Source organism: Macaca fascicularis, chromosome 12 (assembly GCF_037993035.2).
Source record: "Macaca fascicularis isolate 582-1 chromosome 12, T2T-MFA8v1.1".
Taxonomy (NCBI): Eukaryota; Metazoa; Chordata; class Mammalia; order Primates; family Cercopithecidae; genus Macaca; species Macaca fascicularis.
The window spans coordinates 82,062,521-82,088,971 of NC_088386.1; the positions used below are offsets into that span (position 1 = coordinate 82,062,521).

The 26,451-nt window shown below is 37.2% G+C and overlaps 1 protein-coding gene across 1 annotated transcript; it reads left to right on the forward strand.

Moving 5' to 3' along the window:
* Nucleotides 1–63: 63 nt before the first annotated feature.
* ZC3H15 (zinc finger CCCH-type containing 15) lies at nt 64–23,425 on the forward strand. Its single transcript, XM_045367357.2, has 10 exons — nt 64–258; nt 8,646–8,747; nt 13,923–14,034; nt 14,997–15,149; nt 16,240–16,331; nt 18,102–18,281; nt 19,520–19,666; nt 19,810–19,911; nt 20,789–20,912; nt 22,606–23,425. Exons 1-10 carry the CDS (start codon nt 184–186, stop codon nt 22,794–22,796), a joined length of 1,278 nt encoding a protein of 425 aa, XP_045223292.2. The 5' UTR covers nt 64–183; the 3' UTR covers nt 22,797–23,425.
* The last annotated feature ends 3,026 nt before the right edge of the window (nt 23,426–26,451 follow it).

The window sequence follows — 26,451 nt, forward strand, 5'->3', positions numbered from 1 at the left end:
GCTACCCACTATGCTCTGCGACATCGACCTGTCGCAAAGGCCGCGTTTGCGGGGCGAATGAGCGACTCGCTTTCCGTGCGGTGCGGCGAGTGAGGTCCCCGTCCTCCTCCTCCTGCCGCAGGGCCAGAACCCCTGACAGTATTCAGCTGCGCTTAAGTCTGGCCGGTGTCATCTGTCTCCGCAATGCCCCCGAAGAAACAGGCTCAGGCCGGGGGCAGCAAAAAGGCGGAGCAAAAAAAGAAGGAGAAGATTATCGAAGTGAGTACCCACCCCTCCCCCACTCGTGCCGCGAGCCCTCCGGAAAGCCACTTCCCCGCTCCGGGCTTCCCTGGGAGCCGGCTCTCTTCCTCGGGCCACGTGTTCCTCCCTTAAGGTTTGTGTGGCCCACTGTCCCTTCTCCAGCCCCTGATGACGCTAGCTGTCTCTCATTACTATAGTGACGCTGCTGGCGCCCCCGCACCTGGGCTTTGCCTCTCCGCCCACACGCCCGTGTTCACCCACCCATGCACCCGGGTGCTAAATGACCCCTCGGGACTGCCACAGGGTTTTATCCTTCGCTAGTCCTCTCAGAATTGAGGAGATTTTCCAGGGTTGTGTGTGAAGAAATTCGCTGAACGGTCTTGGGCCAGCGTCTTTCTGGAAGACCGACTCATGACTAGTCTTTGTGTTCCTTATTTCTTTACCCCTCACCCGGGCGGGGGTGGTACTGTGCTTTCGAACCAACAAATTACTACTTGATGGCTTTTTCGATCCACCTCTGAACTGTTTGAAGTCCTATAAAGAATAGAAGGACTTTCCATCACAACCCAGTGTCTTGAACGCAGCGCTTGATACTTGTATTCTGAAGTGGATTAAATAGAATAACGCCTTGAAAGAGATTAGGTTTCAGTGTCACTAATTGTGTGACACTGTTTGAGATATATGTATGTGTGTGTGTATATATACGTATATACGTATACGTGTGTGTGTGTATATATATATTCGTTTAACATATTGAGCCTGTAGCCCTTTAGTGGCCAAGGAACCCTATTGACGTTCTTACATGTTCTGTACTTGTTTTCCAACAACTGGATTGTGAGTTTCCTTAAAAGATGAACCATATTTGACATTACATAAACATACCATACAGACCCCAACGAGGTATTTCTTCCCTCTATTTCTGCTATTAACCGTCCTCATAATTAAATAGGACCTCTTGTACTTTGAATATAATTAGAAAAAGCTATGACCATTTCACCGCATAAAGTGTAAAGTCAGCTCATTGGATTTAAGAAAATGCTTAAGAATTTTGGTATCCTTGGCCAAGTTCAACTTTGAAGCAGAACTGGTATTCTTATTGCTAATTTGTACAGTTTAAAGCTGTCATGAAGTACTATAGCCAGACCCTTACAAACAAAATATTACCTTCACATCTGTGTTTTCTATTACCTTATTTGAACAACCTGGATTTGTGGCACTTAGGTAAATTTCAGGGGTTTCTGATCGGATGGCATTCACTTTTATGAAAACCAAGTACCCTTTAGGGATGTTATTTTCCTTGAGTTTGGACCATGGTACAAAGTAAGACTTCCATTGAAATTAAATGTTATGTAACAATTTAGACAATTTAAATTATACTTTATGCATTGTAGGGCTTTCTCTATATCTAATTGTTTTATTTTTAATTAGTAGAACTAGTATTTTTATTTTAAGGAATTACGTGTGAAAGTTGTTTATAGTATCCATCAACTTTTAAAATGCTTTTGTTATGATTCTAGTCATCTTGTGACAGTTATTTTTTAGGTAAAGAGAAAGCAATTTTAGTTTCAATAATGAAGATATCGCCAAAGAGAAATGCAAAATAAGACAACTGCACTTTTTAACTAAAAATATCCTAACAAAGTGGTGAAATTAAGCCTGATTCTGTGTTTTCCACATTTAATATAATGTTTTTTTAATTTATTTTTTGTTGAGGTATAACTTATGTAAAATAAAATGTATAGGTTCTAGATGTGTAGTTCTATGTGTTTGAGGAATTTATTCACCCAGGTAACTGCCACCCTAATTAAGACTTGAGACATTTCCATCACCCCACTAAATTTGTTTTGTGCTTCTATTTAATTCTTTCCACTCGTGCAGCCACTAATTTTTTTGACAGGATAGGTTAGTTTTTACCACTCTAGGAATTCATATGAATTACACAGTAGGTAGCCTTTGTGTCCTTCTTTTTGCTTTCACACCACGCAGCGTTTCTGAGATCTATCCGTGTTGTGTATACTTCTAGTATGTTCCTTATTGCTGGAAAGTATTCTCTTGTATGAGAATCATTACAATATTTCACCTTTTGTGTTTAGTGTCTCTCTCTACTTGGAAGAGCCAAAAGATACTATAATTGACGCTTGAAGAACAAACTTAGGATTTCAAATTGGGTTAGAGGCAGTGTTGGTTAAAATCTTGGCAGCCAGAATGAATTAATTTGTGGCTAATGGAGTCATCTGTAGGGACCTCAACCTTGGGGCATACGCTGAGTTGGCATGAGAGTGTCCAATCATCTGTATACATTAGAGCTACAGGATAGGCATCATTAGGAGATTCGGGTGCTGTGCCTGTATTTCTCTTGGAAGGACTGGTCTTGACTACACCCTCAGGTAATTGCAATTGTTGAGCTTCTTGCTTTTGCTGAATATGCTTGCATTTTGCTTTCTTGTGTTTTGTACTATCATTCTTTAACCTAACCTGCAGTACCGTTGGACGTATGTCTTTGAGGCGATTTCTTTCTGAAGACTGAGATTTGGGTATGGGTTCTTAGTGAACAAGATGTTCAGATCTTCTGTTTGTTTCTCAGTGATCATAATTTGTTTCCTTTGAAATGTGTCTGCTTGCCTTTAAGAAGGTCCTCCTAGCCTGACATCTTGTAATCTAGATGTTCTTTTATGTCCCGGTCCAGGGACCTGATGAGCTTTTTCAAAAAATATTGCAATAAAGTTTTTCAGACTCATGTGCAACATTAATATTTGCTACTACTGGAGAGGTACAACAATATTTTGAATTGTAGTGTTAAGTTACAGCATTTGTGAAATTAGATTTATAGAGACTATTCTGTTAATCCAGCCTGGTTAGGAAATGTTGTAGTCTGCTTCATTAGACAGGCAACTTTTTTTTTTTAACTTCCCTAAAAGCCTAGCATGTCTCAGTGACTATTCCAAGAAGATAATTGATCTCTGTGGCTGTTATAATTTTGGAGGGGGAAATACTACTTTTTTATAGGCTGTTTTGACATATAAAGACTGATACTTATTTCAGAATCTGGTTAACTTTGGGAGGTTTTATAGCTCTATTACCTGAAATTCTAAATTGCTCAAAATTAATAGTTAACTAAAACATGTATTTTTAAACAGCATTTTTCAATAGACTTGAAAATAATGGTTGCCCTACCTACCTCTTTCCTCTTCTGTACCTGTTCTGCTGCCACCTCTGTGGACCCTCACTGTGGAAAAATCAACATGCAGGTTTTGGGAACACTAAGGAAGTAAAAAAGACATCAGATAGCACTAGCTTTGGAGTCAGAGACCTGGGTTTGAGTCCCATGTTTCAAATTACTAGCTCTATATTTTTCGACAAGTTACAAAATCTAACTGGACTGCAATTCTCATCTGCAAAATGCAGCTAGTTCCCGTGAGTTAAATGAGATAATACATGTAAAGTGCCTGCCATATGGTGTGTATATTCAGTAAATGGCAGCTATTCTTATTGCCTATTTTGATAGTGTATTCTAAATAAAAACTGGGGGAAATAATCAGACCGATCTGCACTGTTTATACAGTGCTTAGTTCTTGCCCATTTTTAAATACTGCCTCCATTTTTTTATTTGCCTCTTCAAATGCCCCAAAACTTTATGAATTCATTTGTATTATTAATGCTTTCCGAAATGAATATGTCAAACAAGATTATGGTTCTGTTAGAAATTAACACATTAGTCCAAAATGGCATATGCCATTTTCTTTCTTACAACTAAAATTTAGTGACAAATGGAGTCAGCATTGAGCAATAGAAAGTTTGAATATGGAAAGAGGGAAATAATCTTGGGCTTAGGGCAAGCAAATAAATGATACCCAGCTAAGAACTTGTATCAGCAAGGAAATAGTAATAGGGTCCTATAGAGACAGGATCCAAGTGTTGTGAAGGATGGAGCAAGAGAAATTGGTTGCCAGTGTAGAACAGCTGCCAACAGCCAAAATCAAATGTTGATTACTTGAAGGTGGATTAACCAGTTGTGTAATATGTATTGCATGGATGGACAACAAAAATACATTAGTGCATGTGGGAGGAAACTAACGAGATAAAACAGTGACAGCCTCTGCCTACCCGAATGTCCCAAGAGGTGGACTCCCATTATCTTGGAGCACTATTCAGTGTGGACCTGCCCTTCCGCTGCTTCCCTTTTCCAAACATCTTATTTAGGGAGTGGACGCTGGCCTGTAAAAGGAATGGGATTACTTAGAGATGGGAGGGGAGTTTTAAGAGAAGCCTGGAATTCACTGAGTGTTAAGGCTCTTGGAGCCTCAGGAAGTCGTCCTTTTCTTACTACCCACTTTCTAGACTCCTCTGTATTCATTTCCCAAGTTGTCTTCTGAAACACACATAAAACACAAAGTTCCTTTACTATCACGTTAACTTTTGAGACCTTATTAATCTAATGAGGACCATTATTCCCCTAGTTTTATTTTAACTGTGGTTTGGGTTGACTGTAACCTTCTTTTTTTCTACCTTATAGTTCAGATTAATCTTTAGTTAAGGCTCTGTCCTAAACTCAGGAAGAAGCCTTTGAACTTCTCCAAATTGCAAATCATTCTGTTTTCAAGAGGTGCTATTGGTATCTCACATCTGCAGTGTGATATTTAGAAAGCTTATTGAGCACCAGCCAGCTCAATAACTTAACAAGGTGTCTCTGGGAAGTAGTTCATTAAAAACCGTAGAAAGAACAAGGAATTTGCTTGGAGTGAAATATACCTAGGTTCAAATATCATCTGTGACTTAATAGTTAACATTTACTGGGCCAGACAAGGTTCTCAGTGTTTGGGGAGAAGGAGAGAAGAGAAACAAGCCAACTACAAGTGATAAATATACTAGCTCCTTTGATTCTCTCAGTGGGATACGTATTATTACCCTTTTTACAGTTTTAAAAACATGCATAGAGATTAAATAACTTGCTCAAGTTTACTAACCTGGCGAGTAACTATGCCAGGGATTCTAACACAGGAAGTCTGCCTTTAGAGTCCGTGCTGTCCACCACTGTCTCTCTGAGGTAAATCTTTTAACTTGCACAACAACCCTAAGTGAGACTCACTTTACAAATAAGAAACTGTGGCAAAGAGGGTAATTTACCCAGCTCCGTTTGGGATTAAAATTTGGGCAGTCTGATTCCAGAGTTTATACTTCTAAATCTTTGCACTATACAGCCAGCCCCTTATTAATGACTTAACTTCAAATGAATTTATGATTTCTGAGTTTCTGTGTATCATAGAATTGTTGAGAGGATTCAATAAAGTATATATTCAGGGGTTATGTTTAGTGAATGCTAGATGAATAAGTAGTCCCCTTTCTCTGTGGAAAAATGTTAATTTCTGAGCTCTAACTTAAAGGTGAACACAACTCACTTATTATCTCTTTAAACTGGTCATTTATGTGCCAGAGCAGTGTAATGAAACCTGACTTTTTTTTTCTTCTGGGATCTGGAGTTTATACACCTTTACCAGTAACTGCCATTGTGAGTACTTTCTTTTCTTACTGGCCAGGTCCCCTTAGGGGACTTTTTTCTTTCCTAAGTCTATCTGGCAGTATCTACTTTGCTATTTGGCCTTATTTATTCATTGTTTCTTCTCTGTTATTACAGGTGGAGCATGGGTTGAACCCGTTTATTTTCTCTGGCAGAGCACCTGTAGATGCTGTTTAATCCTGATCATATTTTTTTCTAGAGCCTCCTCTGCCTCCCGTGAGAGCTCACTTTTTATAAAGGAAAAGTATGGCATTTTATACTTAGTTGCTGCACTGTGTTCATCTGTATATATCACATTATCTTGACCATCTTTCTTCAAATTGAATTGAGTGTTAAACTTTATAGAAACAAGGGAAGCCATCCGTAAAAGGCTCAGTGCAGAGACATCCAACTTGTTTGTGTGCATCCTACCTTTTTTCATACACATAGGCTGTAGAAAATTCATGTAGAATTTTGTATAATACCATGTTGGGATGTTAAATCATGAAACAAGCATTTAAGTAGAGGAAAGCAAAGTTTTGGTATATGGAGATAGATGTCATTAATAAAGCGATATTTCCCAATGAGAGATAACCATTTAGAAGCAAAACCCTCTGTACTTTTTTGTTTTAAGACTATTGAAAGGTCTTTTACTGATTTTGAGGTTGCTATAAACATTATGTCATGTTGGATGTTTTTAAATACTAATTGTTTCAGTACTGTGGTTTTCTATTTCTAGCTTGTCCACGTGGTGGTATTTTGTTTCTATAATACTTTCTACTCATTATTACTTTTTCCTTTGCCTTAGAATTAATAGCAAAATAAAGGCTATAAAATGGCCACTTAATTTGTTTCATACTAAAAGGTCTCAGATTACTTTGAGAAGACCTTTTTGCCTCTTCTTCCTCTCTAAAACCACCCATAAACAAGAGAATGAGAAAGAAGTACAAATTCTATTTTGAAATTAGAAGACATCTATAATCTTGAACCTCAACATATGAAGATTGGCAGTGGATGGATGAGTTGGTAACTGACTTAGAGCAGAGCGGTTATGTCTGAGTGCCTGTCTAGGAGTGTGCCAGTAAAAATCAAGTGCATTTCCTCTACAAAATTATGAAAAAAAACCTCAGCAATGGGAAGCACTAGGTAATACAGAAGGCAAGAGGCTGAAAACTAGAAGTTAAAAGTGTTAGGAGTAATTAATAATTCTTACCTACTACAACTCAGCCAGGTGACCACCTCTGCAAGAAACAGGAGGTGTCTTCTTGGAGGTAGGGGGTGGCGGGGAACAGGCCTCTCTGCTTCCAAAACACTAAGCACAGAGGAGGTGGGATGTGAGCCTGAAAATGGAAGCTAGTAAATCTGTATGGTAAACTGAGACCCCTTCTACCTACTCTCTTCTCCTGTTTACAGTTAACTTACTACCCTCCCAGCTAGAGGATCTTTCTCCAGAGAATCAGTAAAGACCCAGAAAAAAAATATTTCAGATATTAGCATTTGGTTATTTCTTGTCAGGCTTGTCACGCATTCACCTTAGGGAGAAGCTCACTAGTCAAGCCTGCTTTATGGGTTTCTTAGGGCTGCTGTAACATGACTGTAAACTGGGTCACTTAAAACAACAGAAATTTATTCTCTCAGAGATCTGGAGGCTAAAAGTCTGAAATTAGTGTCAGCAGGGCCATGCTCCCTCCCTCTGAAGACTCTAGGGAATAATTCTTCCTTGCCTTTTCCTAGTTTCTGGTGGCATCTGGCAATCCTTGGCCTTCTTTGGGTTATACAGCAGTGTCACTCCAGTCTGTCTGCCTCTGTCTTCACATTTCCTTCTCTTTGTGTCTGTGTGGTCCTTATTAAGGCACCAGTTACTGGATCTAGATCCTACCTTAATCTAGTATGATGTCATCTTAATTCATCACGTCTGTGAAGACCTACGTCCAAATAAAGTCAAATTTAAGGTCAGGTGGACTTGAATTTTGGGGGACATTCCAAAATTCAGCCCACTACAGACCACTGCCCCCTTCCACACACACACTTACTCATACTTGTGCAATGGCTACTAAATGTTTTTGTACTGCATACTTATTTTTTTTTATATTTTTCTCCCCCCAACCCCATACTGCATACTAACTAAATATGAGTAGATAGCCAAGGATCACCATTAGTGCTTAGCACATAATGAGCATTCCATAAGTGATAGCTGCTGTTATATTGCATATTACCAAGTTATTGTATTAATATTCCAGATTTAAAGAAAATGTTGCTTTTAGTTTACATACTTTCAATATTTCTATCTTAGCAATAACTAGAAATGTATACATTTCCGTAGTTTGATTCAATTTATTAAATTTATTTTTGAGAGGATAACATTTATTAACTAAAAAACCAGTCCAGAACTGAGTGTGTCTTCCTTTTCTTATGTAGTAGTCCCAAACATGTGTTCAGTACTGTATAGCCTCTCAAGATACTCTGAGTAAAAATGGATTCTGCTGCAAAGGAAGATTTGGAGGTGCTGCATATTATATTCCCTCTGATAAGGGCTGTAAGATACCTTGTGCTTAAGAATTAAGAATCCTTTTAATCAAGCGTTTTCCTAAATGTATTTAACTGTAGGACTTCTTATCCCGGTATAAGAACTTTGCACATCCCATAGAACTGATAATCCAAAACAGGCTTTAGAAAAAGCTTCATAGAATAACAGGTTTAGTGATGATAATGGTAAGTACGTATTGAATTGTAAAGAATCTGGGTGATGATTAAACGTCATATATTGCCTTGACTTGATGTTCAGTGTTTTGCATGTTTTTATATTAGTAAAGAATAATTATCAATAAATTAAAGAATAATTTTTAGGTGTCATTGGAGGAAATATATGGTAACAAATTGCTAAGATATTTCTGTGCTCTTTCTCATGTAGGACAAAACTTTTGGTTTGAAGAATAAGAAAGGAGCAAAGCAACAGAAGTTTATTAAGGCTGTCACACATCAAGTTAAATTTGGTCAACAAAATCCACGTCAGGTAAGTAATTTAAATTTCCATATCTTTTTATGAATGTAATATTAATACAGCCTCTGTTTCAGATAAAATGTCTGGTATTATTATGTAATTGTATTTCAAAACAGAATCCTACTCGAAACGTTTTTGCATCTTGGCCTTCCTTACCAGCAGTACCTCTTGGATGTTGTCCAAGCCATTGTGATATAGCTCTCATTTATTCTAATAATGACTGCATGCCATTCTACAGTACAGGTGTGTTATATTCATCCATTTCACTATTCATAAGTGATCACTTTGTTTCCAGCTTTCTTTTTTTCTTTTTTTTTGAGACGGAGTCTCGCTCTGTCGCCCAGGCTGGAGTGCAGTGGCGAGATCTCGGCTCACTGCAAGCTCCGCCTCCCGGGTTCACGCCATTCTCCTGCCTCAGCCTCCCGAGTAGCTGGGACTACAGGCGCCCGCCACCGCGCCCGGCTAATTTTTTGTATTTTTAGTAGAGGCGGGGTTTCACCATGGTCTCGATCTCCTAACCTTGTGATCCGCCCGCCTCGGCCTCCCAAAGTGCTGGGATTACAGGCGTGAGCCACCGCGCCCGGCGTTTCCAGCTTTCTGATGCTAAGACCACCTCTAGAAGAAATACAGGAGTTCTTACGTGTGTTTGTGCTTTTATTTCTGTGGCATAAATTGTCTGGTAACAGACTCCAGATCAAGGGAAATGGATTTCTAATTTTAATATTATAAATTTGCCAGATCACTTTCCGTAGAGGCTGTAGTACTTCACATTTTCATTTGTAGTACATGAGCAATAGATACTAACGTTCTTTTTAATGTGTTCCAATCTGATAAGTATAAAGTGATACTTAGTGTTACATTGTTTCTCTCACTACTAGAGAGTGTCTTTTGTATACATGTTAGCTGTTTGAGTTTGCACTTCTGTGACTTGCCTATTGAAATTATTTGCTTTATTGGTTGTCTTTTTCTTGTCAATTTATGAGATACCTTTTGTCTGCATTGCAGATATTTGGTGATATTTCAGTTATGTTTTGCCATGCACCAATTTTTAACTTATATGTATATATAGAGTTTAATATTGCCAGTTACATTGCTAGCTTTTTAAAAATATGGTTAAAAGGTCTCCCCTGCCACTGGATTCTGTGTGTTTTTCCTAGATCATTTCTAATTATTTTATTTTTATAGTCTATATTTTATCATATAAATTTATTTTATATATCTTAAAGTTCTCACTCTGTTGTCCAGGCAGGAATACAATGGTGTGATCTTGGCTCACTGTGGCCTCCGCCTCCTGGGTTCAAGCCATCCGCCCACCTCATCCTCCTAAGTAGCTGGGAACTACAGGCGCATGACACCACACCTAGCTAATTTTTGTGTTTTTTGTAGAGACGGGATTTCGCCGTGTCACCCAGGCTGGCCTCGCAACCTGCCTGCCTTGGCCTCCCAAAGTGCTGGGATTACAGATGTGAACCACCATGCCCAGACTAAGTTTGTTTTCTTTTAAATGAATAGCTGCTTACACCAGCATTATTTATCCCACTGAAATACCACTATTGACCTACAGTCATAGTCATACGTTGTTTAGTGATGTGAATACAATCTGAGAAATGTGTTGTTAGGTGATTTAGTCATTGTGCAAATAATATAGAGTGTACTTACACAAACCTAGATATTACAGCCTACTACACACCTAGGCTATATGATATAGCCTGTTGCTCCAAGGCTTCTAACTTATAAAACATGTCACCGTACTGAATACTGTAGGCAGTTGTAACACATTAGTAATGATTCGTGTATCTGAACATAGAAAGATAGAGTAAAAATATGGTATTATAACCTTACAGGATTACTGTCATATGTGGTCCATCATTGACCTAAACGTCATAATGCTGTACTTGACTGTACATTAAAGTCTCAAGGCAAGTCTTTTCCCCAAAATGGTATACCTTTTCTATTTTTCCTGTTTGTTCTTAGGCATTTGTTCTTTCATATGAATTTTAAAATGAGTTTATCCATTGGCAACTCGTTTGAAAAAAATGTAGCCCCTTTTTCTTCAGGTTCTTTAGACCTCTCACTTCTAAAGATTTCATAGACATGGATCTGTATTTTTTAAAGTACATTTTTTCCACCATTTCTATATCCTTTTCATTAACTTCTGGAAACACATTTTTGTAATGTAGGAGAGAAAAAAGAATTTCTCATGTGTTTACAGATTTTTTAAAAATCTGCTAATATGTATTTGTGAGATAAATAAATTTCTCTTGCTCATGCTGTCCACAAATCAGTGACCCAACACTTTCCTTTCACATCCATTTTCCCAGCTTGATTCTAGAATCTAAAACTATTGTTCTTCCAAACTGCTAACTTAATAGCCTGGTTTAATAAAAATTAATGCTTAGACCGTGGCTGGGTACAGTGGCTCCTGCCTGTAATCCCAGCACTTTGGGAGACCGCGGCGGGCAGATCAGCTGAGAATTTGCAGTCAGATAGACTTGGGTGTGAATCTTCCCATCTTTTTTGTTACATGATCCTTAAATAGCAACCCTGGTCTTTATATGCATTGTGGAAGTGCAGTTATTCCTTTTTGGATTCTTCTGGTGGTTAAATAAGAAAATAATGTAAATTTTCTGGTGAATATAGATATCAATATGTAAGAAGAACTCACTTTCTTCACTTAGCCCCTTTTTCAATCCTGTTTCCTCTTCCCCAACTTTTTCTTCTAGTGGGAAGTGTTTTGAGTGGTAATACTAGAATTCATAAACCTGGGAAAGTTATTAAATTTGTGTGCTGGTAGTTAACTTTGATAGTATATTTAATATTATAGTTTTGATACTTGTGTGGATAACTGGACTTTTATCTGTGAACGCGGGGTACCTACCCATCATATATAACATCGGAAATGAGCAGTAGTGCCGCTCTTAGAGCTGGACAGGAGCTATCCTGGTCTAGGCCCTATGATATATGTGTCTTCTCCAGACCGCTGTCTCCCCTCAAGTAAGGAGTCACTGAAGCCAAGGAGGTGTACCTACCCAGATTTTGCAACACCTCTTCCTACAACAGTCTGACCCTGGTTTATCTGCCTACAAAGGCCTCTCCCCCATGCCCATCGCTGTCTAGGTACATTGTGCTACCAATATGTCTGAGGTAGCCAAAACAACAGCATATGCTAAGGGTTTGAACAGAGCCTGCATCCATACCCTTTCCTTCCTTCCTGCACCTTTACCTCTCCCTACACCCAAAGTGGAATGAAATGGGGTAGGAAGAGGAGAAAAAAGAGCCCCGGGCTGACTCTTGTGTTACTGCCGTGCTTCAGTGTGGAACTCCATGGAGTCTGAGCATTTTAAATTTCAACCTGTCCTTCCAGGTCATAAGGTATATTTGTGAAGTAGGATTACAGACCACATTTTATTCATCATGAACGTGATTTCTAATTTTAAATATTTAGATAAATGGCTTGTAGGCCTCCATTGTATTCTTGCTCTGGGCCCCACAAATGTTTGAGATGGGCCTGATGAGCAAAGGATACTTCTATTAAAAATAAAGCGACTTAAATTTTTTCTTTCAAAACATTTTTTCTGTTTAAACACATCCACCATATAGGGTCACATTCAGCATTTGGGATGCCTTTGACCTAATTATAGCATTTGGCCATTCCTTTCCTTAAATTTCCTCTTTCTTGAACATATTTTGTCCTGGTTTTCTATCTGCTTCTTTGATGTTTCTAGGTCTTTTTATTGGGCTTTTTAGGTTCTTTTGTCCCATTTCATGTTGATTTTCTTCAAGGAAGTGTCCTTTGCTCTTGCCACATTTTTATGCTGTCCTTGAGTAATATACCCAAAGTTTTAATTGTTATCTGTAAGCTGCTATTTCTAAAGTCTTTATCTCAAAGCAGACCCTCTGATTTCAGTGGAATCAATATGCATGTCCCTCTGCCTTCAAAAGATCTCCGCCCAGATGCTCTGTAAGCATCTTGCATTCTGTATGTCTGCAACTAAGCTCATCTTCACCTCTTACCCTGAAACCTGTTCCTCCTGTATTCCCTGTCTTGTTTAACAGCACTAACCATTTACATGATAATCCTAGATTCCTCCCCCTTTCTACTTCATGTTCAGTCACAGTCCTATCAGCTCTGTCTCCTTTTCTCCATCCTCACCAGTAATGCTCATTTTAAGCTCTTGTGTTTTCTTGTGTGCAGCAGTTGCAATAGGCTCTTGCGTTTATTCTTGGATTCCCAGTCTATCCTCCACAAAACTTGCTCTCTTGATATTTTATAAAATGTGACCTGATCTTGTTACTGGCTTACTTTAAACAGTTGAGTGGAACTCTGTTCAATCTACTGATACAATCTAAGCATCTCATTGATGTTTTTCATACTTTGCCCCTCTAGTCCCTGTAACTTTGCATTGGCTGGCCCTTTCTGTATTTCTTTCCTTGCCCATCAAGAAGAATTCATTTATAAGGTTATTGGCTCAATTTTATTTTCTCAGGTATATGGGCATTCTTTGTTCCCAGAGCACTATATATTATGTTACAGTTGTTGACATGTCTGTCATCCTGCTAGTTTCTGAGCTTCTTTAAATAAGCATCTTTGTCTTTTCATTGTATTCTCTGTCATCTAACATAGGACCTGACATATAAATGTTTGGATGAATCCTCTAATCATATTAGGTATGTAAATCGTGTGCCTGGAACTATATTATATGTCATGTTTTGTTTTGAGTTGTTTTGTTTAATATCCTACATTGACCTAACCCAGTGTTTTTCCATGAGGGCACTATATAAGTTTTGGGGGTGGTATAATTCATTATCATGTGGGACTGTACATTTCAGGATGTTTGTTTCTCTGATCTTCAAAATGAACCTGTACATTTCTGGGGAGTGGGCTGTTTTCACAGAAGAATATTGCAGGTGAAAAGTATTTGCTAAAAATGCTGGGCATGTAGTAAATGCTTAATAAATGCTTGTTGCTGTAAGCTTTTGCTTTTAACTAGGCATGGTACCATCATTACAATTTTGTTTAATAGTTTAACCACAACATTGAATAGACACTGTAAGGCCATTATAACACTGTTATTAAAAGGTAAGGACTATAAATATGCAAGTGTCTTGTTATATTAATGCTAACTGTGCAGTAAAAACAATTTTGTAAACAATCAAATTTACATTTTAAACCTGGGAATATTATAGGTAGCACAGAGTGAAGCTGAAAAGAAATTGAAGAAGGATGACAAGAAGAAAGAATTGCAGGAGCTAAATGAGCTGTTCAAACCTGTAGTTGCTGCTCAAAAAATAAGTAAAGGTAAAATTTAAATTTCAGAAGTGTGTTTTTTATCAAATGTGGTTTATGCTAAAAACTGTTTATTTTGATGTTATTTTCTTTAGATAATAAGACAGTTGTGTCTGCAATGAAAATGTTAGTCCCTTCATCAGAATTACCTATGTCAGTGGGTTGCTTATGGTTCCTCTGTATATGTTCACATCAGTGTCATTGTACAGCTGAACTGCAGCCATGCGCCCCACACTTAAGGCAAAATTAGTAATTTAACAGACTGCTAATTGATTTATAACATTCAGTCTTTGGTAGTAGCCAAGGCAAAGCCATAGTTGAATAAACTGTATTTCTCAAGTTTTTGGCACTGTTCTGCCATGTATGTTCATTCCTTTTTTGCCTCTTTTTTTTGAAATGGAGTCTTGCTCTGTCATCAGGCTGGAGTGCGATGGCACCATCTCGGTTCACTGCAACCTCCGACTCTCTGGTTCAAGCTATTCTCCTGCCTCAGCCTCCCGAGTAGCTGGGATTACAGGCACACACTAACATGCCCAGCTAGTTTTTGTAATTTTAGTAGAGAAGGGGTTTCATCATGTTGGCCAGGATGGTCTCGATTTCCTGACCTCATGATCTATCTGCCTCGGCCTCCCAAAGTGCTGGAATTACAGGCGCGAGCCACCATGCCTGGCCTCCTGTTTTGCCTCTTGCCCTATTGACATCAACTAGACAAAGCCTGTGGAATATTCTATGTTCTTGTTTGATTTCCCACTCTCTGCCACCTTTTATAGTCAGAATAAAAGAAACAAAAGTAGACATAAAATGCTACAAAAAGAACTTTAAAGAAATGTCTTGCTAATCACCCATAAGTGCCATTTTCCTTTCACATCAGTGAATGGAAAATAAGCTAACCAAAATTAATCATATTTCAGGTAGAATCCATATTTTACAGTCTGGCAGGTTATAATACAAATACCATATACCATTTGACATAGGTGCAGATCCCAAGTCTGTGGTATGTGCATTCTTCAAGCAAGGACAGTGTACTAAAGGAGATAAGTGTAAGTTCTCTCATGACTTGACTCTGGAGAGAAAATGTGAAAAGCGAAGTGTTTACATTGATGCAAGAGATGAAGAACTTGAAAAAGGTAATTTTTTTAAAACATTATCTTAGAAATAAATGTTTAATACTTTCGGTTTGTTACTAAGATATTTATTAAATGAAGAACATTTCAATCTTAATAGACTGTGTTTATAAAGAATAATTAATTGGGTTTATTATGTTTTATAAAATCTGAAAATTACCATAATATACCCTTTAAGTAAATGAAGATACTTTAAAAAACAGTGATTTATTTTGGATTTGTCTGTCACTCTTTCCTTCAGTACTACTTTCTCAGTTTGTCCAAAGTACTTAGGAAGCTTTGGTGAATAATTTTTTTTTTTTTTTTTTTTTTTTGGTGGTTGTTGTTGAGATGGAGTCTTGGCTCTGTCGCCCAAACTGGAGTGCAGTGGCATGATCTCAGCTCACTGCAGCCTCCATCTTCCAGGTTCAAGCAATTCTTCTGCCTCAGCCTCCCGAGTAGCTGGGTCTACAGGTCCACGCCTCCACACCCAACTAATTTTTATATTTCTAGTAGAGATGGGGTTTCATCATGTTGGCCAGGATGGTCTTGATCTCCTGACCTCATGATCCACCCACCCTGGCCTCTCAAAGTGCTGGGATTATAGGTGTGAGCCACTGTTCTGGCCTTGGTGAATAATCTTAAACTATTCATTTCTGCCTTTGGTGTTTTAAGAAAACCATGAGGCCAGGAGCAGCAACTCATACCTATAATCCCTGCACTTTGGGAGGCCAAGGCAGCAAGAATCACTTGAGCCCAAGTGTTCAAGACCAGCATAGGCAACATAATGAGACCCCATCTCTACAAAAAAAATAGAAAAACTAGCCAGGCATTGTGGTGCATACCTCTAGTCCCAGCTACTTGGGAGGCTGAGGCAGGAGGACTTGATCGAGCTCAATCAATCGAGGCTGATTGAGGGAGGTCAAGGCTTCAGTAGACTATCATCATGCCATCACACTCCTTCCTAAGCAACAGTGGGAACCTGTCTCAACAAAAATAAAAGAAAAAAATGTTAAGCCATGAGTCTTATAACACATCATTCATGTCTAAGGAGATACGTGTTGTGGGAGTAGTAGATAAAATTACAGTATTTAATCTTCATTTCTTTATTTAGATACTATGGATAATTGGGATGAGAAAAAGCTGGAAGAAGTAGTGAACAAGAAGCACGGTGAGGCGGAAAAGAAAAAACCAAAAACTCAAATAGTATGTCCTTTTCTTGAATTGAGTTGCTGTGATATTTATCATTAGGGAGAATTATGTGGCAAGGTATTTGCTGCTATTTTCTATTAGATTATTCTGTAAGTTATTGGAAATTTTGATTTCATCAAGATAAGGTACATGAAGCTTTATTTTTGGAGTTTACAAGTTAGATTTTGTAGATTCTTGTTCAGAAATAGCTGAACAAGAATAAAAACTATGTTACTGAAGTCCTTTAAATGCCTTTTTTTTTTTTTTTTTTTTTTTTTGAGACAAGAGTCTTGCTTTGTCGCCCAGGCTGGAGTGCAGTGGTGCTGTCTCAGCTCACTGCAAGCTCCGCCTCCCAGGTTCACGCCATTCTCCTGCCTTAGCCTCCGAAGTAGCTGGGACTGCAGGCGCCTGCCACCACGCCTGGCTAATTTTTTCTATTTTTTTAGTAGAGACGGGGTTTCACCGTGTTAGCCAGGATGGTCTCGATCTCCTGACGTCGTGATCCACCCACCTCGGCCTCCCAGAGTGCTGGGATTACAGGCGTGAGCCACTGCACCCGGCCTTAAATGCCATTTTCTGAGGTGAACTTTCTCAAATATGGATAAACAAAATTACATACCCAGACAAAAATCCCTATTTTTTTTGCATAGAGTGGAAGGAGGCGTGTTAAACTAACCCACTTAATAATTTATTTAGTTTCAATAGACATAAATTTTTTAATTTTAAGGTTTAAAATATTACTACATATCAATTCCAGAATGAATTTTTGGTAGGTAGTGGCTCTAATTCCAGGAAATATACCATTAAAAATTGGTTCTTTATATCTCAAACTTTGCATTTATGTCTATATTTATAGTGTAGTTACAGTGAAAAGTCTTGCTGTGCTAGAAAAATTCTAAATACTACATTAATACACATCTGTTATGTTTGTTTTAGGGGGCGGATACTGTTTGTTAATTTTCTCTTACTTGCAAAGCTTATTACTTGAGGCTTAAATACAATTGTATCTTCCATCCATGTTGTGAAGGGTGACTCTCTCTTGTGTTCCTTTCGTACCTTGCTCCTGTATACTGCTTGTGATTCGTTTTTATTTAGGAAAGATCAAACCAAAGAAAATTATTTATTCGATTTATTTGTGTTTTATTTTATTTTTGAGACAGAGTTTGGCTCTTGTTGCCCAAGCTGGAGTGCAATGGCACGATCTTAGCTCACTGCAACCTCTGCTTCCTGGGTTCAAGAGATTCTCCTGCGTCAGCCTCCCAAGTAGCTGGGATTACAGGCATGTGCCACTATGCCCAGCTAATTTTTTGTATTTTTAGTAGGAGTTTCACCATGTTAGCCAGGCTGGTCTTGAACTCCTGACCTCAGTAGGTGATCCACCTGCCTCAGCCTGCCAAAGTGCTAGGATTATAGGTGTGAGCCGCCATGCCCAGCCTGATTTTATTTTTTTATAGCCAATTGTATATTCTGATTTGGGGGTGTATATTTGCAAAGGGTAACTGAAACAAGTCATTTTTGTATGATTTAGAATTTAGAACAAATGAAAATTTTTTATAGATTCCCCTTTAAGGGAATTTGTCATTGTTTTAGGTATTTTAAGATAAACATACGTTGCATTTCTGCAGAGAATAGAAGCTAGACAGAGCACCCTTATGTACAGAAATGAATAGAATGTACTTGTGTAATAGAACATACTTGTGTCTATACTTGTTCCATATACTTAGGCATTTACCTTGGAAATGGCTTACACTGAGCCACCGCTTGTGAATAATATTGTCTCTATAGGTGTGCAAGCATTTCCTTGAAGCTATTGAAAACAACAAGTATGGCTGGTTTTGGGTATGCCCTGGAGGGGGTGATATTTGCATGTATCGTCATGCACTTCCTCCTGGATTTGTGTTGAAAAAAGATAAAAAGGAAGAGAAAGAAGATGAAATTTCATTAGAAGATCTAATTGAGAGAGAGGTAACTAGTATCCTTTTCCTACCATAAAAACTGAAAGCAGTATTTATTGTGAAATTCTAATACTTACCACTTGGGGGCAATAGCCTTTTATGGAAGGAAAAAATAAATATATATTGAGATCTATTTCCAAAATTGCCCTACTTTAATTATTCTTGTATATGTAAAGTGTTAACCTAGCCATAAACGTGAGCCAATCATGACATTAATTTTAGGGTTGTGAAACAATTTTTTAAGTACTAGCTACTGGCTTATCAAATTGTTTCTCTGAGATTGAGTTACTAAAAATGCTTAGTTCTCAGATTGATTGAATTTTTGTAGTTTTAGATTTTTTGCCCTGTTGTCTTTTGTTTTTCACTGGTATTTCAGTTATTAGCATATGTATGGAAGAAGACAACACTCTAGTTTTTAAATTACATGTTTTATCAGCTCTGGACTCAAAACACTAACTCTGCTTATAGAAGGGAATAAGTCTGAAGAGGATATTCAGCACTTGTCTTTGGCTCAGTACAAAACACAGTTTTTATTCTATGAAAATTTTGAGATTATTAGAAACATTAGATTTAGGGTTGCATATTAAAAACTGTATCCATTTTGCCTTATTATTTAGTGTCTCAGTCACGATATAACGTACTATAATAGAAAATATAGACTTCAGAGTCAGGTATATTTGAGATGGTTTGTGTACTGGTTCTCACACTTGTTAGCTATTCATCTTTTGTAAATTCCCCATTACCCTTTGTTCACTTATTTTTGGGAATCCGTGCATTAGCATGTATAAAGCATTTAACACCTGGCAGGTGTTCAGCAAATTATTTGTTCTATATATTTATTATTTGATTATTGGCCCTGAGAAGCAGGTGTTTTTTTGTTTGTTTAGTTTTATTTCTCATCTCCTCAGAAACACAAGTGAAACTTGGATATTGTTATAGTGCTTTTTATATTTATTATTTTCAGCAATTGATTCATGTTAAAACAATTTCTTATGACAAGTAAGTTTTACTCATCTTCAATGTTGAGAAGAAATCTAGCTCAGAATAGTATATTTTTAGTGTTTGTATCTCTGGATACTCATTTTGCTCATTGCCATGTAAAGTAAAAATATACATATATCAGCTTATTCAAATGTAATATATTCAGGATAGTCATGGGCAAGGAATTAATCACATTAAGAGAAACTGCACTAAGCACTATTTGAGGTGAATTCTGTGGGAAAAAAAATTAACTCTTTATTGTTGCAGCGTTCTGCCCTAGGTCCAAATGTTACCAAAATCACTCTAGAATCTTTTCTTGCCTGGAAGAAAAGGAAAAGACAAGAAAAGATTGATAAACTTGAACAAGATATGGAAAGAAGGAAAGCTGACTTCAAAGCAGGGAAAGCACTAGTGGTATGTCTCTGACTCACCCAAACTGATTCTTTATTCTTCCATTTTTAATTTTCTGTGTCATGCAAGATTTTGTCCCTATTTCATCAATGACAAGGAATGTTTAGATTTTTGACCTGAGTTGATATATTTGTGTGTCTGAATAGATCAGTGGTCGTGAAGTGTTTGAATTTCGTCCTGAACTTGTCAATGATGATGATGAGGAAGCAGATGATACCCGCTACACCCAGGGAACAGGTGGTGATGAGGTAAGAGGAAGTTTTGTGCCTCATCTCCTTATGTTAATTGAAAGAAACAATAAATAATATCGCAACATGGTTAAGAGCCACCAACATCAGAGCCACGGTACCTGGGTTCAAATCCTTACTCCAACCATGGGAAATTACTCTAGGCCTCCACCCTCATCTGTAATATGGACATAGTGATTATCTCTACATCATAGGGAGTTTGTGAGAATTAAATGAGTTCATGAATTAGTTGTTCTTTATACAGCTTAGAATAATGCCTAGTAGGTGGTTGAGTGCTATATGTATTACCTGTAAAAAGTATGTTTTGTCCTCCCTCTAAAAGAAAAAGAGTAATTTTTGTTTAATATTTTATGTTTAAAGTTATGGGACAAGTGCACTAATTTAAAACTACAGTGTAGGGAGCATGAGACAATAGCACAGTCATTTGGTTGTTGACAGATTTAGTAATAACAGATAAGTTACTATTCATTTTTTGTGTACCTACAAAATTCTGGCCTCTGGGTTGAAAGAAAAAAATCGTACTCTATATATAAAAATGTGATGGCAGAGGAAGAAGGTTCATATACCACCTTGCTATTCTTTTTAAAAGAAACTTAGGAAAAATAATTTTGACAATAGATCTTTTGTTTTTGTTTTTTATAGAGACGAGGTCTGGCTTTGTTGCCCAGGCTGGTCTCAAACTCCTAAGCCCAGGTGATCCTCCAGCTTGACCTCCCAAAGTGTTGGGATTACGGTTGTGAGCATCCACACCTGGCCAGTAATTGGTCTTTTTTTTTCACTTGGATCAGTGATAATTTTGGCTAATTAAGATAAATGTCAGGAGTAAAAGAAAACTGTTCTTATTTGTAACAACTTTCTTTTCTATATGTTGTTAAAGGTTGATGATTCAGTGAGTGTAAATGACATAGATTTAAGCCTGTACATCCCAAGAGATGTAGATGAAACAGGTATTACTGTAGCCAGTCTTGAAAGATTCAGCACATATACTTCAGATAAAGATGGTAAGTATGCTAACTTTTGCCTAATTTTAAGAACTAGGAAATTATCTATAGGGGGTTATACCAGACTTGGCAAACTTAGATGTGTGCAGGTACCAGACTGGTAACATAAATGTGTGGTTTGACCATATATAAAAAGAGTAATAAATAGTAAAAGGCCAGACATGAGCAGCTGGGTATATATTAAAATCATTAATGGAAACTAGAAGGAGACATAAATGAGCTTGGAGTTAAAGTCAGTAAGTTCACTTTGAGACCTCATGAGTTTGAGATTTTTTGATTATCAAAAGTGTACTGTCTGGGATATTGTATAGACATGAACACCCTGCAAAACATCAGTGTTTTGGGGTAGGTAAAAGAAGAAATACTAAGGAAAGACATTGAGAAGGTCAGAGAAAAATTAAGAAACAAGTTTCCAAAGAAGCAAGTAGGATGAAAAAGAATATAAATAAGTTATAGTTGTAATTGGTTATAGGAATAAGGTGCCAGTTTCATTGAGACTGCAGTGATAACAGTGAGAAGAAAAATGAATGCAGTCCTCTCTATCTTAATGTGTAGAGGGAAGACATGGTCATGGAAGGGCTTTTTAGGATATGGAAAACCTAAATGTATCTGTAGGTCAGAGGGAGAGGATCTGGTAAGGAGGAAAAGTTGCTAATAAAAGATCAGTTATAGAAGTAAGACATGAAAGTATAAATAATGAGTTAGGTATGAGAATGGAGGGAAGGCTATCTAGGATTGTTGGTATAATTTATGTCTAATTGTGCCTTGAGTTAGGTACTTAAAGAAAGGGGTAAAAGTTTGGGAGAAAATGGCAGAAGAAATGCCCATTAAGGCAAAAGCCGAGACAGACAGAAAAGTCTGAACTTTATTTTTACAATAAAAGCACACAAACTATAACTTGAAAAACCAGCTTGCCCTCCCAAGATCTGAGAGTGTTAGCAAACCACTGTCTTGCCTGTATTCAGATTGACTTGCTCTTTGTAGAAGTAGGGGCTTTGGTGACAGTAGACACAACTGTAAATAATTCAGAGATTATAAAATTCCCAAGACTTTGTCTTCAGAGATGTTTGAAATAGCTAAAATCTAAATTAGGCTGTTAAAAAATGTCTGTGTAAATGTTGATGGCATTGAATAAGAAAAGGCAGCATTTTTTTCCTCTCAGTTATTTATAATCTATAAGGAAAAGTAGCTGTGTATAGCACTATGTTTTTTCTTAACAATTTGATTACATGATGAAGATTTTCTGGTGTCACAATCACAGCATTACAACAGCGTGATTTAAATACTATTGCAAAACCAAAAGCCAAGTAACTGCTTATATTACAAACACTTTTTTTGTTTCTATAACCATTTATTCAAATAAAATATTGTATGGAAATTAACTATTTAAAATCGAATTGCTAGGTTATGTCGGGAACACAGAGGTGTAGAAGATTGACCCTGTCTTTAAATGTATAAACCATTAAGTAGTCAAATGTCTACAGTGAAAAACAGTATTTTATACTAGGTATAGATAATTGGCACAAATAAGCTCAGAAAAGAATGATCAGTTCTTGCTGGAGTAATTCTAGGGAAATGGCTTTCATGGAGAAAAGGAAAAGAGGAAGTGTAGTATGAGTCTGTGTTGTCTATTGCTAATGTAGAATGTTGTTTTCTGCTTCTATGCCTTACTGATTCCAGTTTTTATTTTTAGAAAACAAATTAAGTGAAGCTTCTGGAGGTAGGGCTGAAAATGGTGAAAGAAGTGACTTGGAAGAGGACAACGAAAGGGAGGGACCGGAAAATGGAGCCATTGATGCTGTTCCTGTTGATGAAAATCTTTTCACTGGAGAGGATTTGGATGAACTAGAAGAAGAATTAAATACACTTGATTTAGAAGAATGACATCAAACACGTCACTGAAAAAATTAAGTCAGCTCAGCATGAGTTGAAATTGACTACATTAATTTCTTTCCACCTAGAATCAACAGGATGTTTATTTCCTATGCTGATTCTGAAGGAGTTAACCTCCTGCGAAAAAGGAATATTGTCCCTACATCTTCTCTTCTGACTTTGGCTACATCTCATAGTAAGTTCAGAGTAGTTCATGATAAATTGAAAATATAATGGTCATTGCAGAAAATGATTGATTGTTGTAACTGTCCACCCAAGTAAGAAGTGTATCTGCTTTTCCATCTTTGGTTTTCATTTGGGCATGTGCTATTACCAGAAACAACAAACTTACATTTAAAATACCCTTCATTTGACACAGTTTTTAATGAGTGATTTCATTTCCTTTGTATTTGTATGTTTAGAAGACTGCCTAAAACATCAACACTGTACTTCATAAAGGAAACTGCATATGCAGATTCAGTATTGTATATCTTTGGACAATTAGATGGACATTTAAAATGGAACTTCTTATATCTGACAGGATCAGCTACAATGCCCTGTGTTAAATTGTTTAAAAGTTTTCCCTTTTCTTTTTTGCCAATAAAATTGTAAATAAAGACCATCATACATTAAAATCCAAATATGGGCCTTTTCTTAAGTTTTTCTATGAAAAATTTAACATTTCTAGCTTGAGGATTTAAAATACCTGTTAATAGTATCACATAAGGCATTGTTTCTTAATATTTACTACAGAAGCATCTAGAGTACTTGACAGTACTACGATGAGTTTAATAACACAAATACTAAGCTTCCAAAAAGACTATAGGTGATGTTACATGAAAGAGTAACTTCGGAATTGATACAACATCAACCTAATTAAATATCACCTGCAGTTGAATCAAGTACTGCTTAAGAATCGTTGTTGAGATCCATGGTGTTAAAATAGTACATACTAATGTAAGTATAAACAAATTCACCAGAAAACTTTGGGCTGAGGGTCTTTGGCACTAAGATCCCCTGAAAAATTAGGGTGATAATACATTTAAAATAGACACAATTTGCTCATGACATATTTAATACTGGCTACACCTTTTTTATTGTTGTGTATTTTCAAATAATATGCTGCTTTTGTTATTTGCGAATATAAATGGATTTTAAGACAACTAAGATAACAGCACTAAAATGTCAGGTGAGCTGGGCCCTAATCTCATTTCTGCCTTAGATAAATTATATGATTTTTAAATCTCTGAATCTTTGTTTCTTTATTTGCATATTAAAGTTAAGACTCAATGATCTGGCCAGGCATAGTGGCTCACTCCTGTAATCCCAGCACTTTGGGAGGCTAAGGCAGGTGGATCACTTGAGGTCAGGAGTTCAAGACCAGCCTGGCCAACATGGCGAAACCCCATCTCTACTAAAAATACAAAAATTATCCGGGCATGGTAGTGCATGCCTGTAATCCCAGCTACTCAAGAGGCTGAGGCAAGGGAATCACCTGAACCCGGGAGGCAGAGGTTGCAGTGAGCCAAGATCATACCACTGCACTCCAGCCTGGGCAACAGAGCAAGACTCCATCTCAAACAAACCAAAAAAAAAGACTCAACGATCACTACCGTACTTCTAAGTTGTGAAGCCTAAGAAATTCATGATTGAAAATCTTGTCAAGTGATAAATTCAAAGTTGATAAAGAAATTGACTTCCTAGTTGTTTAGTACTAGTACTATATAACTGACAGTTTTTAAATACAGAACATCAGGAGCCAAGTTTATTTCCCAGCTACAATGAAAGTGTACTTAAATACTTCATATATATATTTTATATATTTTTTTAAAAGCTTGAGTTTTAAAGTTTATGTTCATGAAAGATTTGTTCCATTGTTTTGTAAAAGTTTAAATGGTACTTACTGCATTATTTAATAATGAAACATTTTCAGAATAGTCTAAAGAGCTTAAACCTTTTTTCTATTTTGAAGTCATCTAAAACGTTTTCTTAGAATTTATCTTATAAATAAAAGTTAAAATCCATTTACTTTAGACCAAGCTTTTCCAACCTGAAGCCATGTGCCACATACCGCCCAGAATGGCTTTGAATGTGGCCCAACACAAATTCGTAAACTTAATTAAAACATGAGTTTTTTTTTTTTTAAATCTCAGCTATCGCTAGTGTTAGTGTGTTTTATGTGTGGCCCAAGACCGTTCTTCCAGTGTGGCCCAGGGAGGTCAAAAGATTGGACACCCTTGCTTTCGACCTTAAGTTTGGGGGCTTTTTATTTTTAAACTGTATATAAAGTAGGGCCATATAAACAAAAGGATGCTGAAAGATTTTAGGTGTGTTTAAAACATTACTATCTTACAGCAAATAATGTGATCTCAAAAGTCAAGGTGTTTTTTAGTAAGTATCGATATAAATTAGCAAAATGGTTCAATGTGGAGGTAATTTTTTATACCTACAAGTCTTTAATTACTGGGTGGCCTTCCTCTATCTTGCCTTGAAATTTCTTCCATTATTGAGACAATACATGCACAGAGAATGTCAAAAGTATTTTAATCTGAGAGAATCAGAGTGCAAAATTTAATCTGCTTCTAAAATTATAGTACATTTCAGAGGTTTATAGAAATAATTTTTGTATTTTCAATGTAGTTACTCAATATTGGTACAGTTAATTTGAAATTGGCTCTACTTTTCAAACCCATTTATATGTAAATAACCATTACAGCCTATAGTGATCGCATGTTTGCCAGTCTTTCTAATTCAAAATACAGTCATGTGTCACATAACAAAGTTTCAGTTGCCTCTGCACTACATGTACAAAGGTGTCCCATAAGATTATAGTAACTGTATATTTTTTTTTTTTTTTTTTTTTTTTTTGTGAAACGGAGTCTCGCTCTGTCACCCAGGCCGGAGTGCAGTGGCCGGATCTCAGCTCACTGCAAGCTGCGCCTCCCGGGTTTACGCCATTCTCCTGCCTCAGCCTCCCAAGTAGCTGGGACTACAGGCGCCCGCCACGTTGCCCGGCTAGTTTTTTGTATTTTTTTAGTAGAGACGGGGTTTCACCGTGTTAACCAGGATGGTCTCGATCTCCTGACCTCGTGATCCGCCCGTCTCGGCCTCCCAAAGTGCTGGGATTACAGGCTTGAGCCACCGTGCCCGGCCAGTAACTGTATTTTTACCTTAACCTTTTCTATGTTTAGATACACAAATACTTACAATTGTGTTATAATTGCCTGCAGTATTCAGTACAGTAATATGCTGTACAGGTTTGCGGCCTAGGAAAATAGGTTATTTCATATAGCCTATTGGCAGGTGTGGTAGATGGTAGGCTGTACCCTCTAGGTTTGTATAACTATGATGTTCACACAACTGAAATCACCTAACGATGGGTTTCTCAGAACATATCCCTTAGTTAAGCGGTACATGACTGAAGTTACATTGTGAATTTTACCTTATCTTTGCACAGATGGTTTATCAGATGCTGTAAGCCCATCATACATGGACCGATATAAATGGTATAATTGTACAGTATATTTTTAATGTGTATTATTCAGCGCTGACCATTAAATGATTCAGAATGTGATAGCAGTGAGATTACAGGATCAGATCATTAAGAAAACATTGCATCTATCAGGTTTTAACACATAAAGTGGACAAAGGGAACTTACGGCAGACA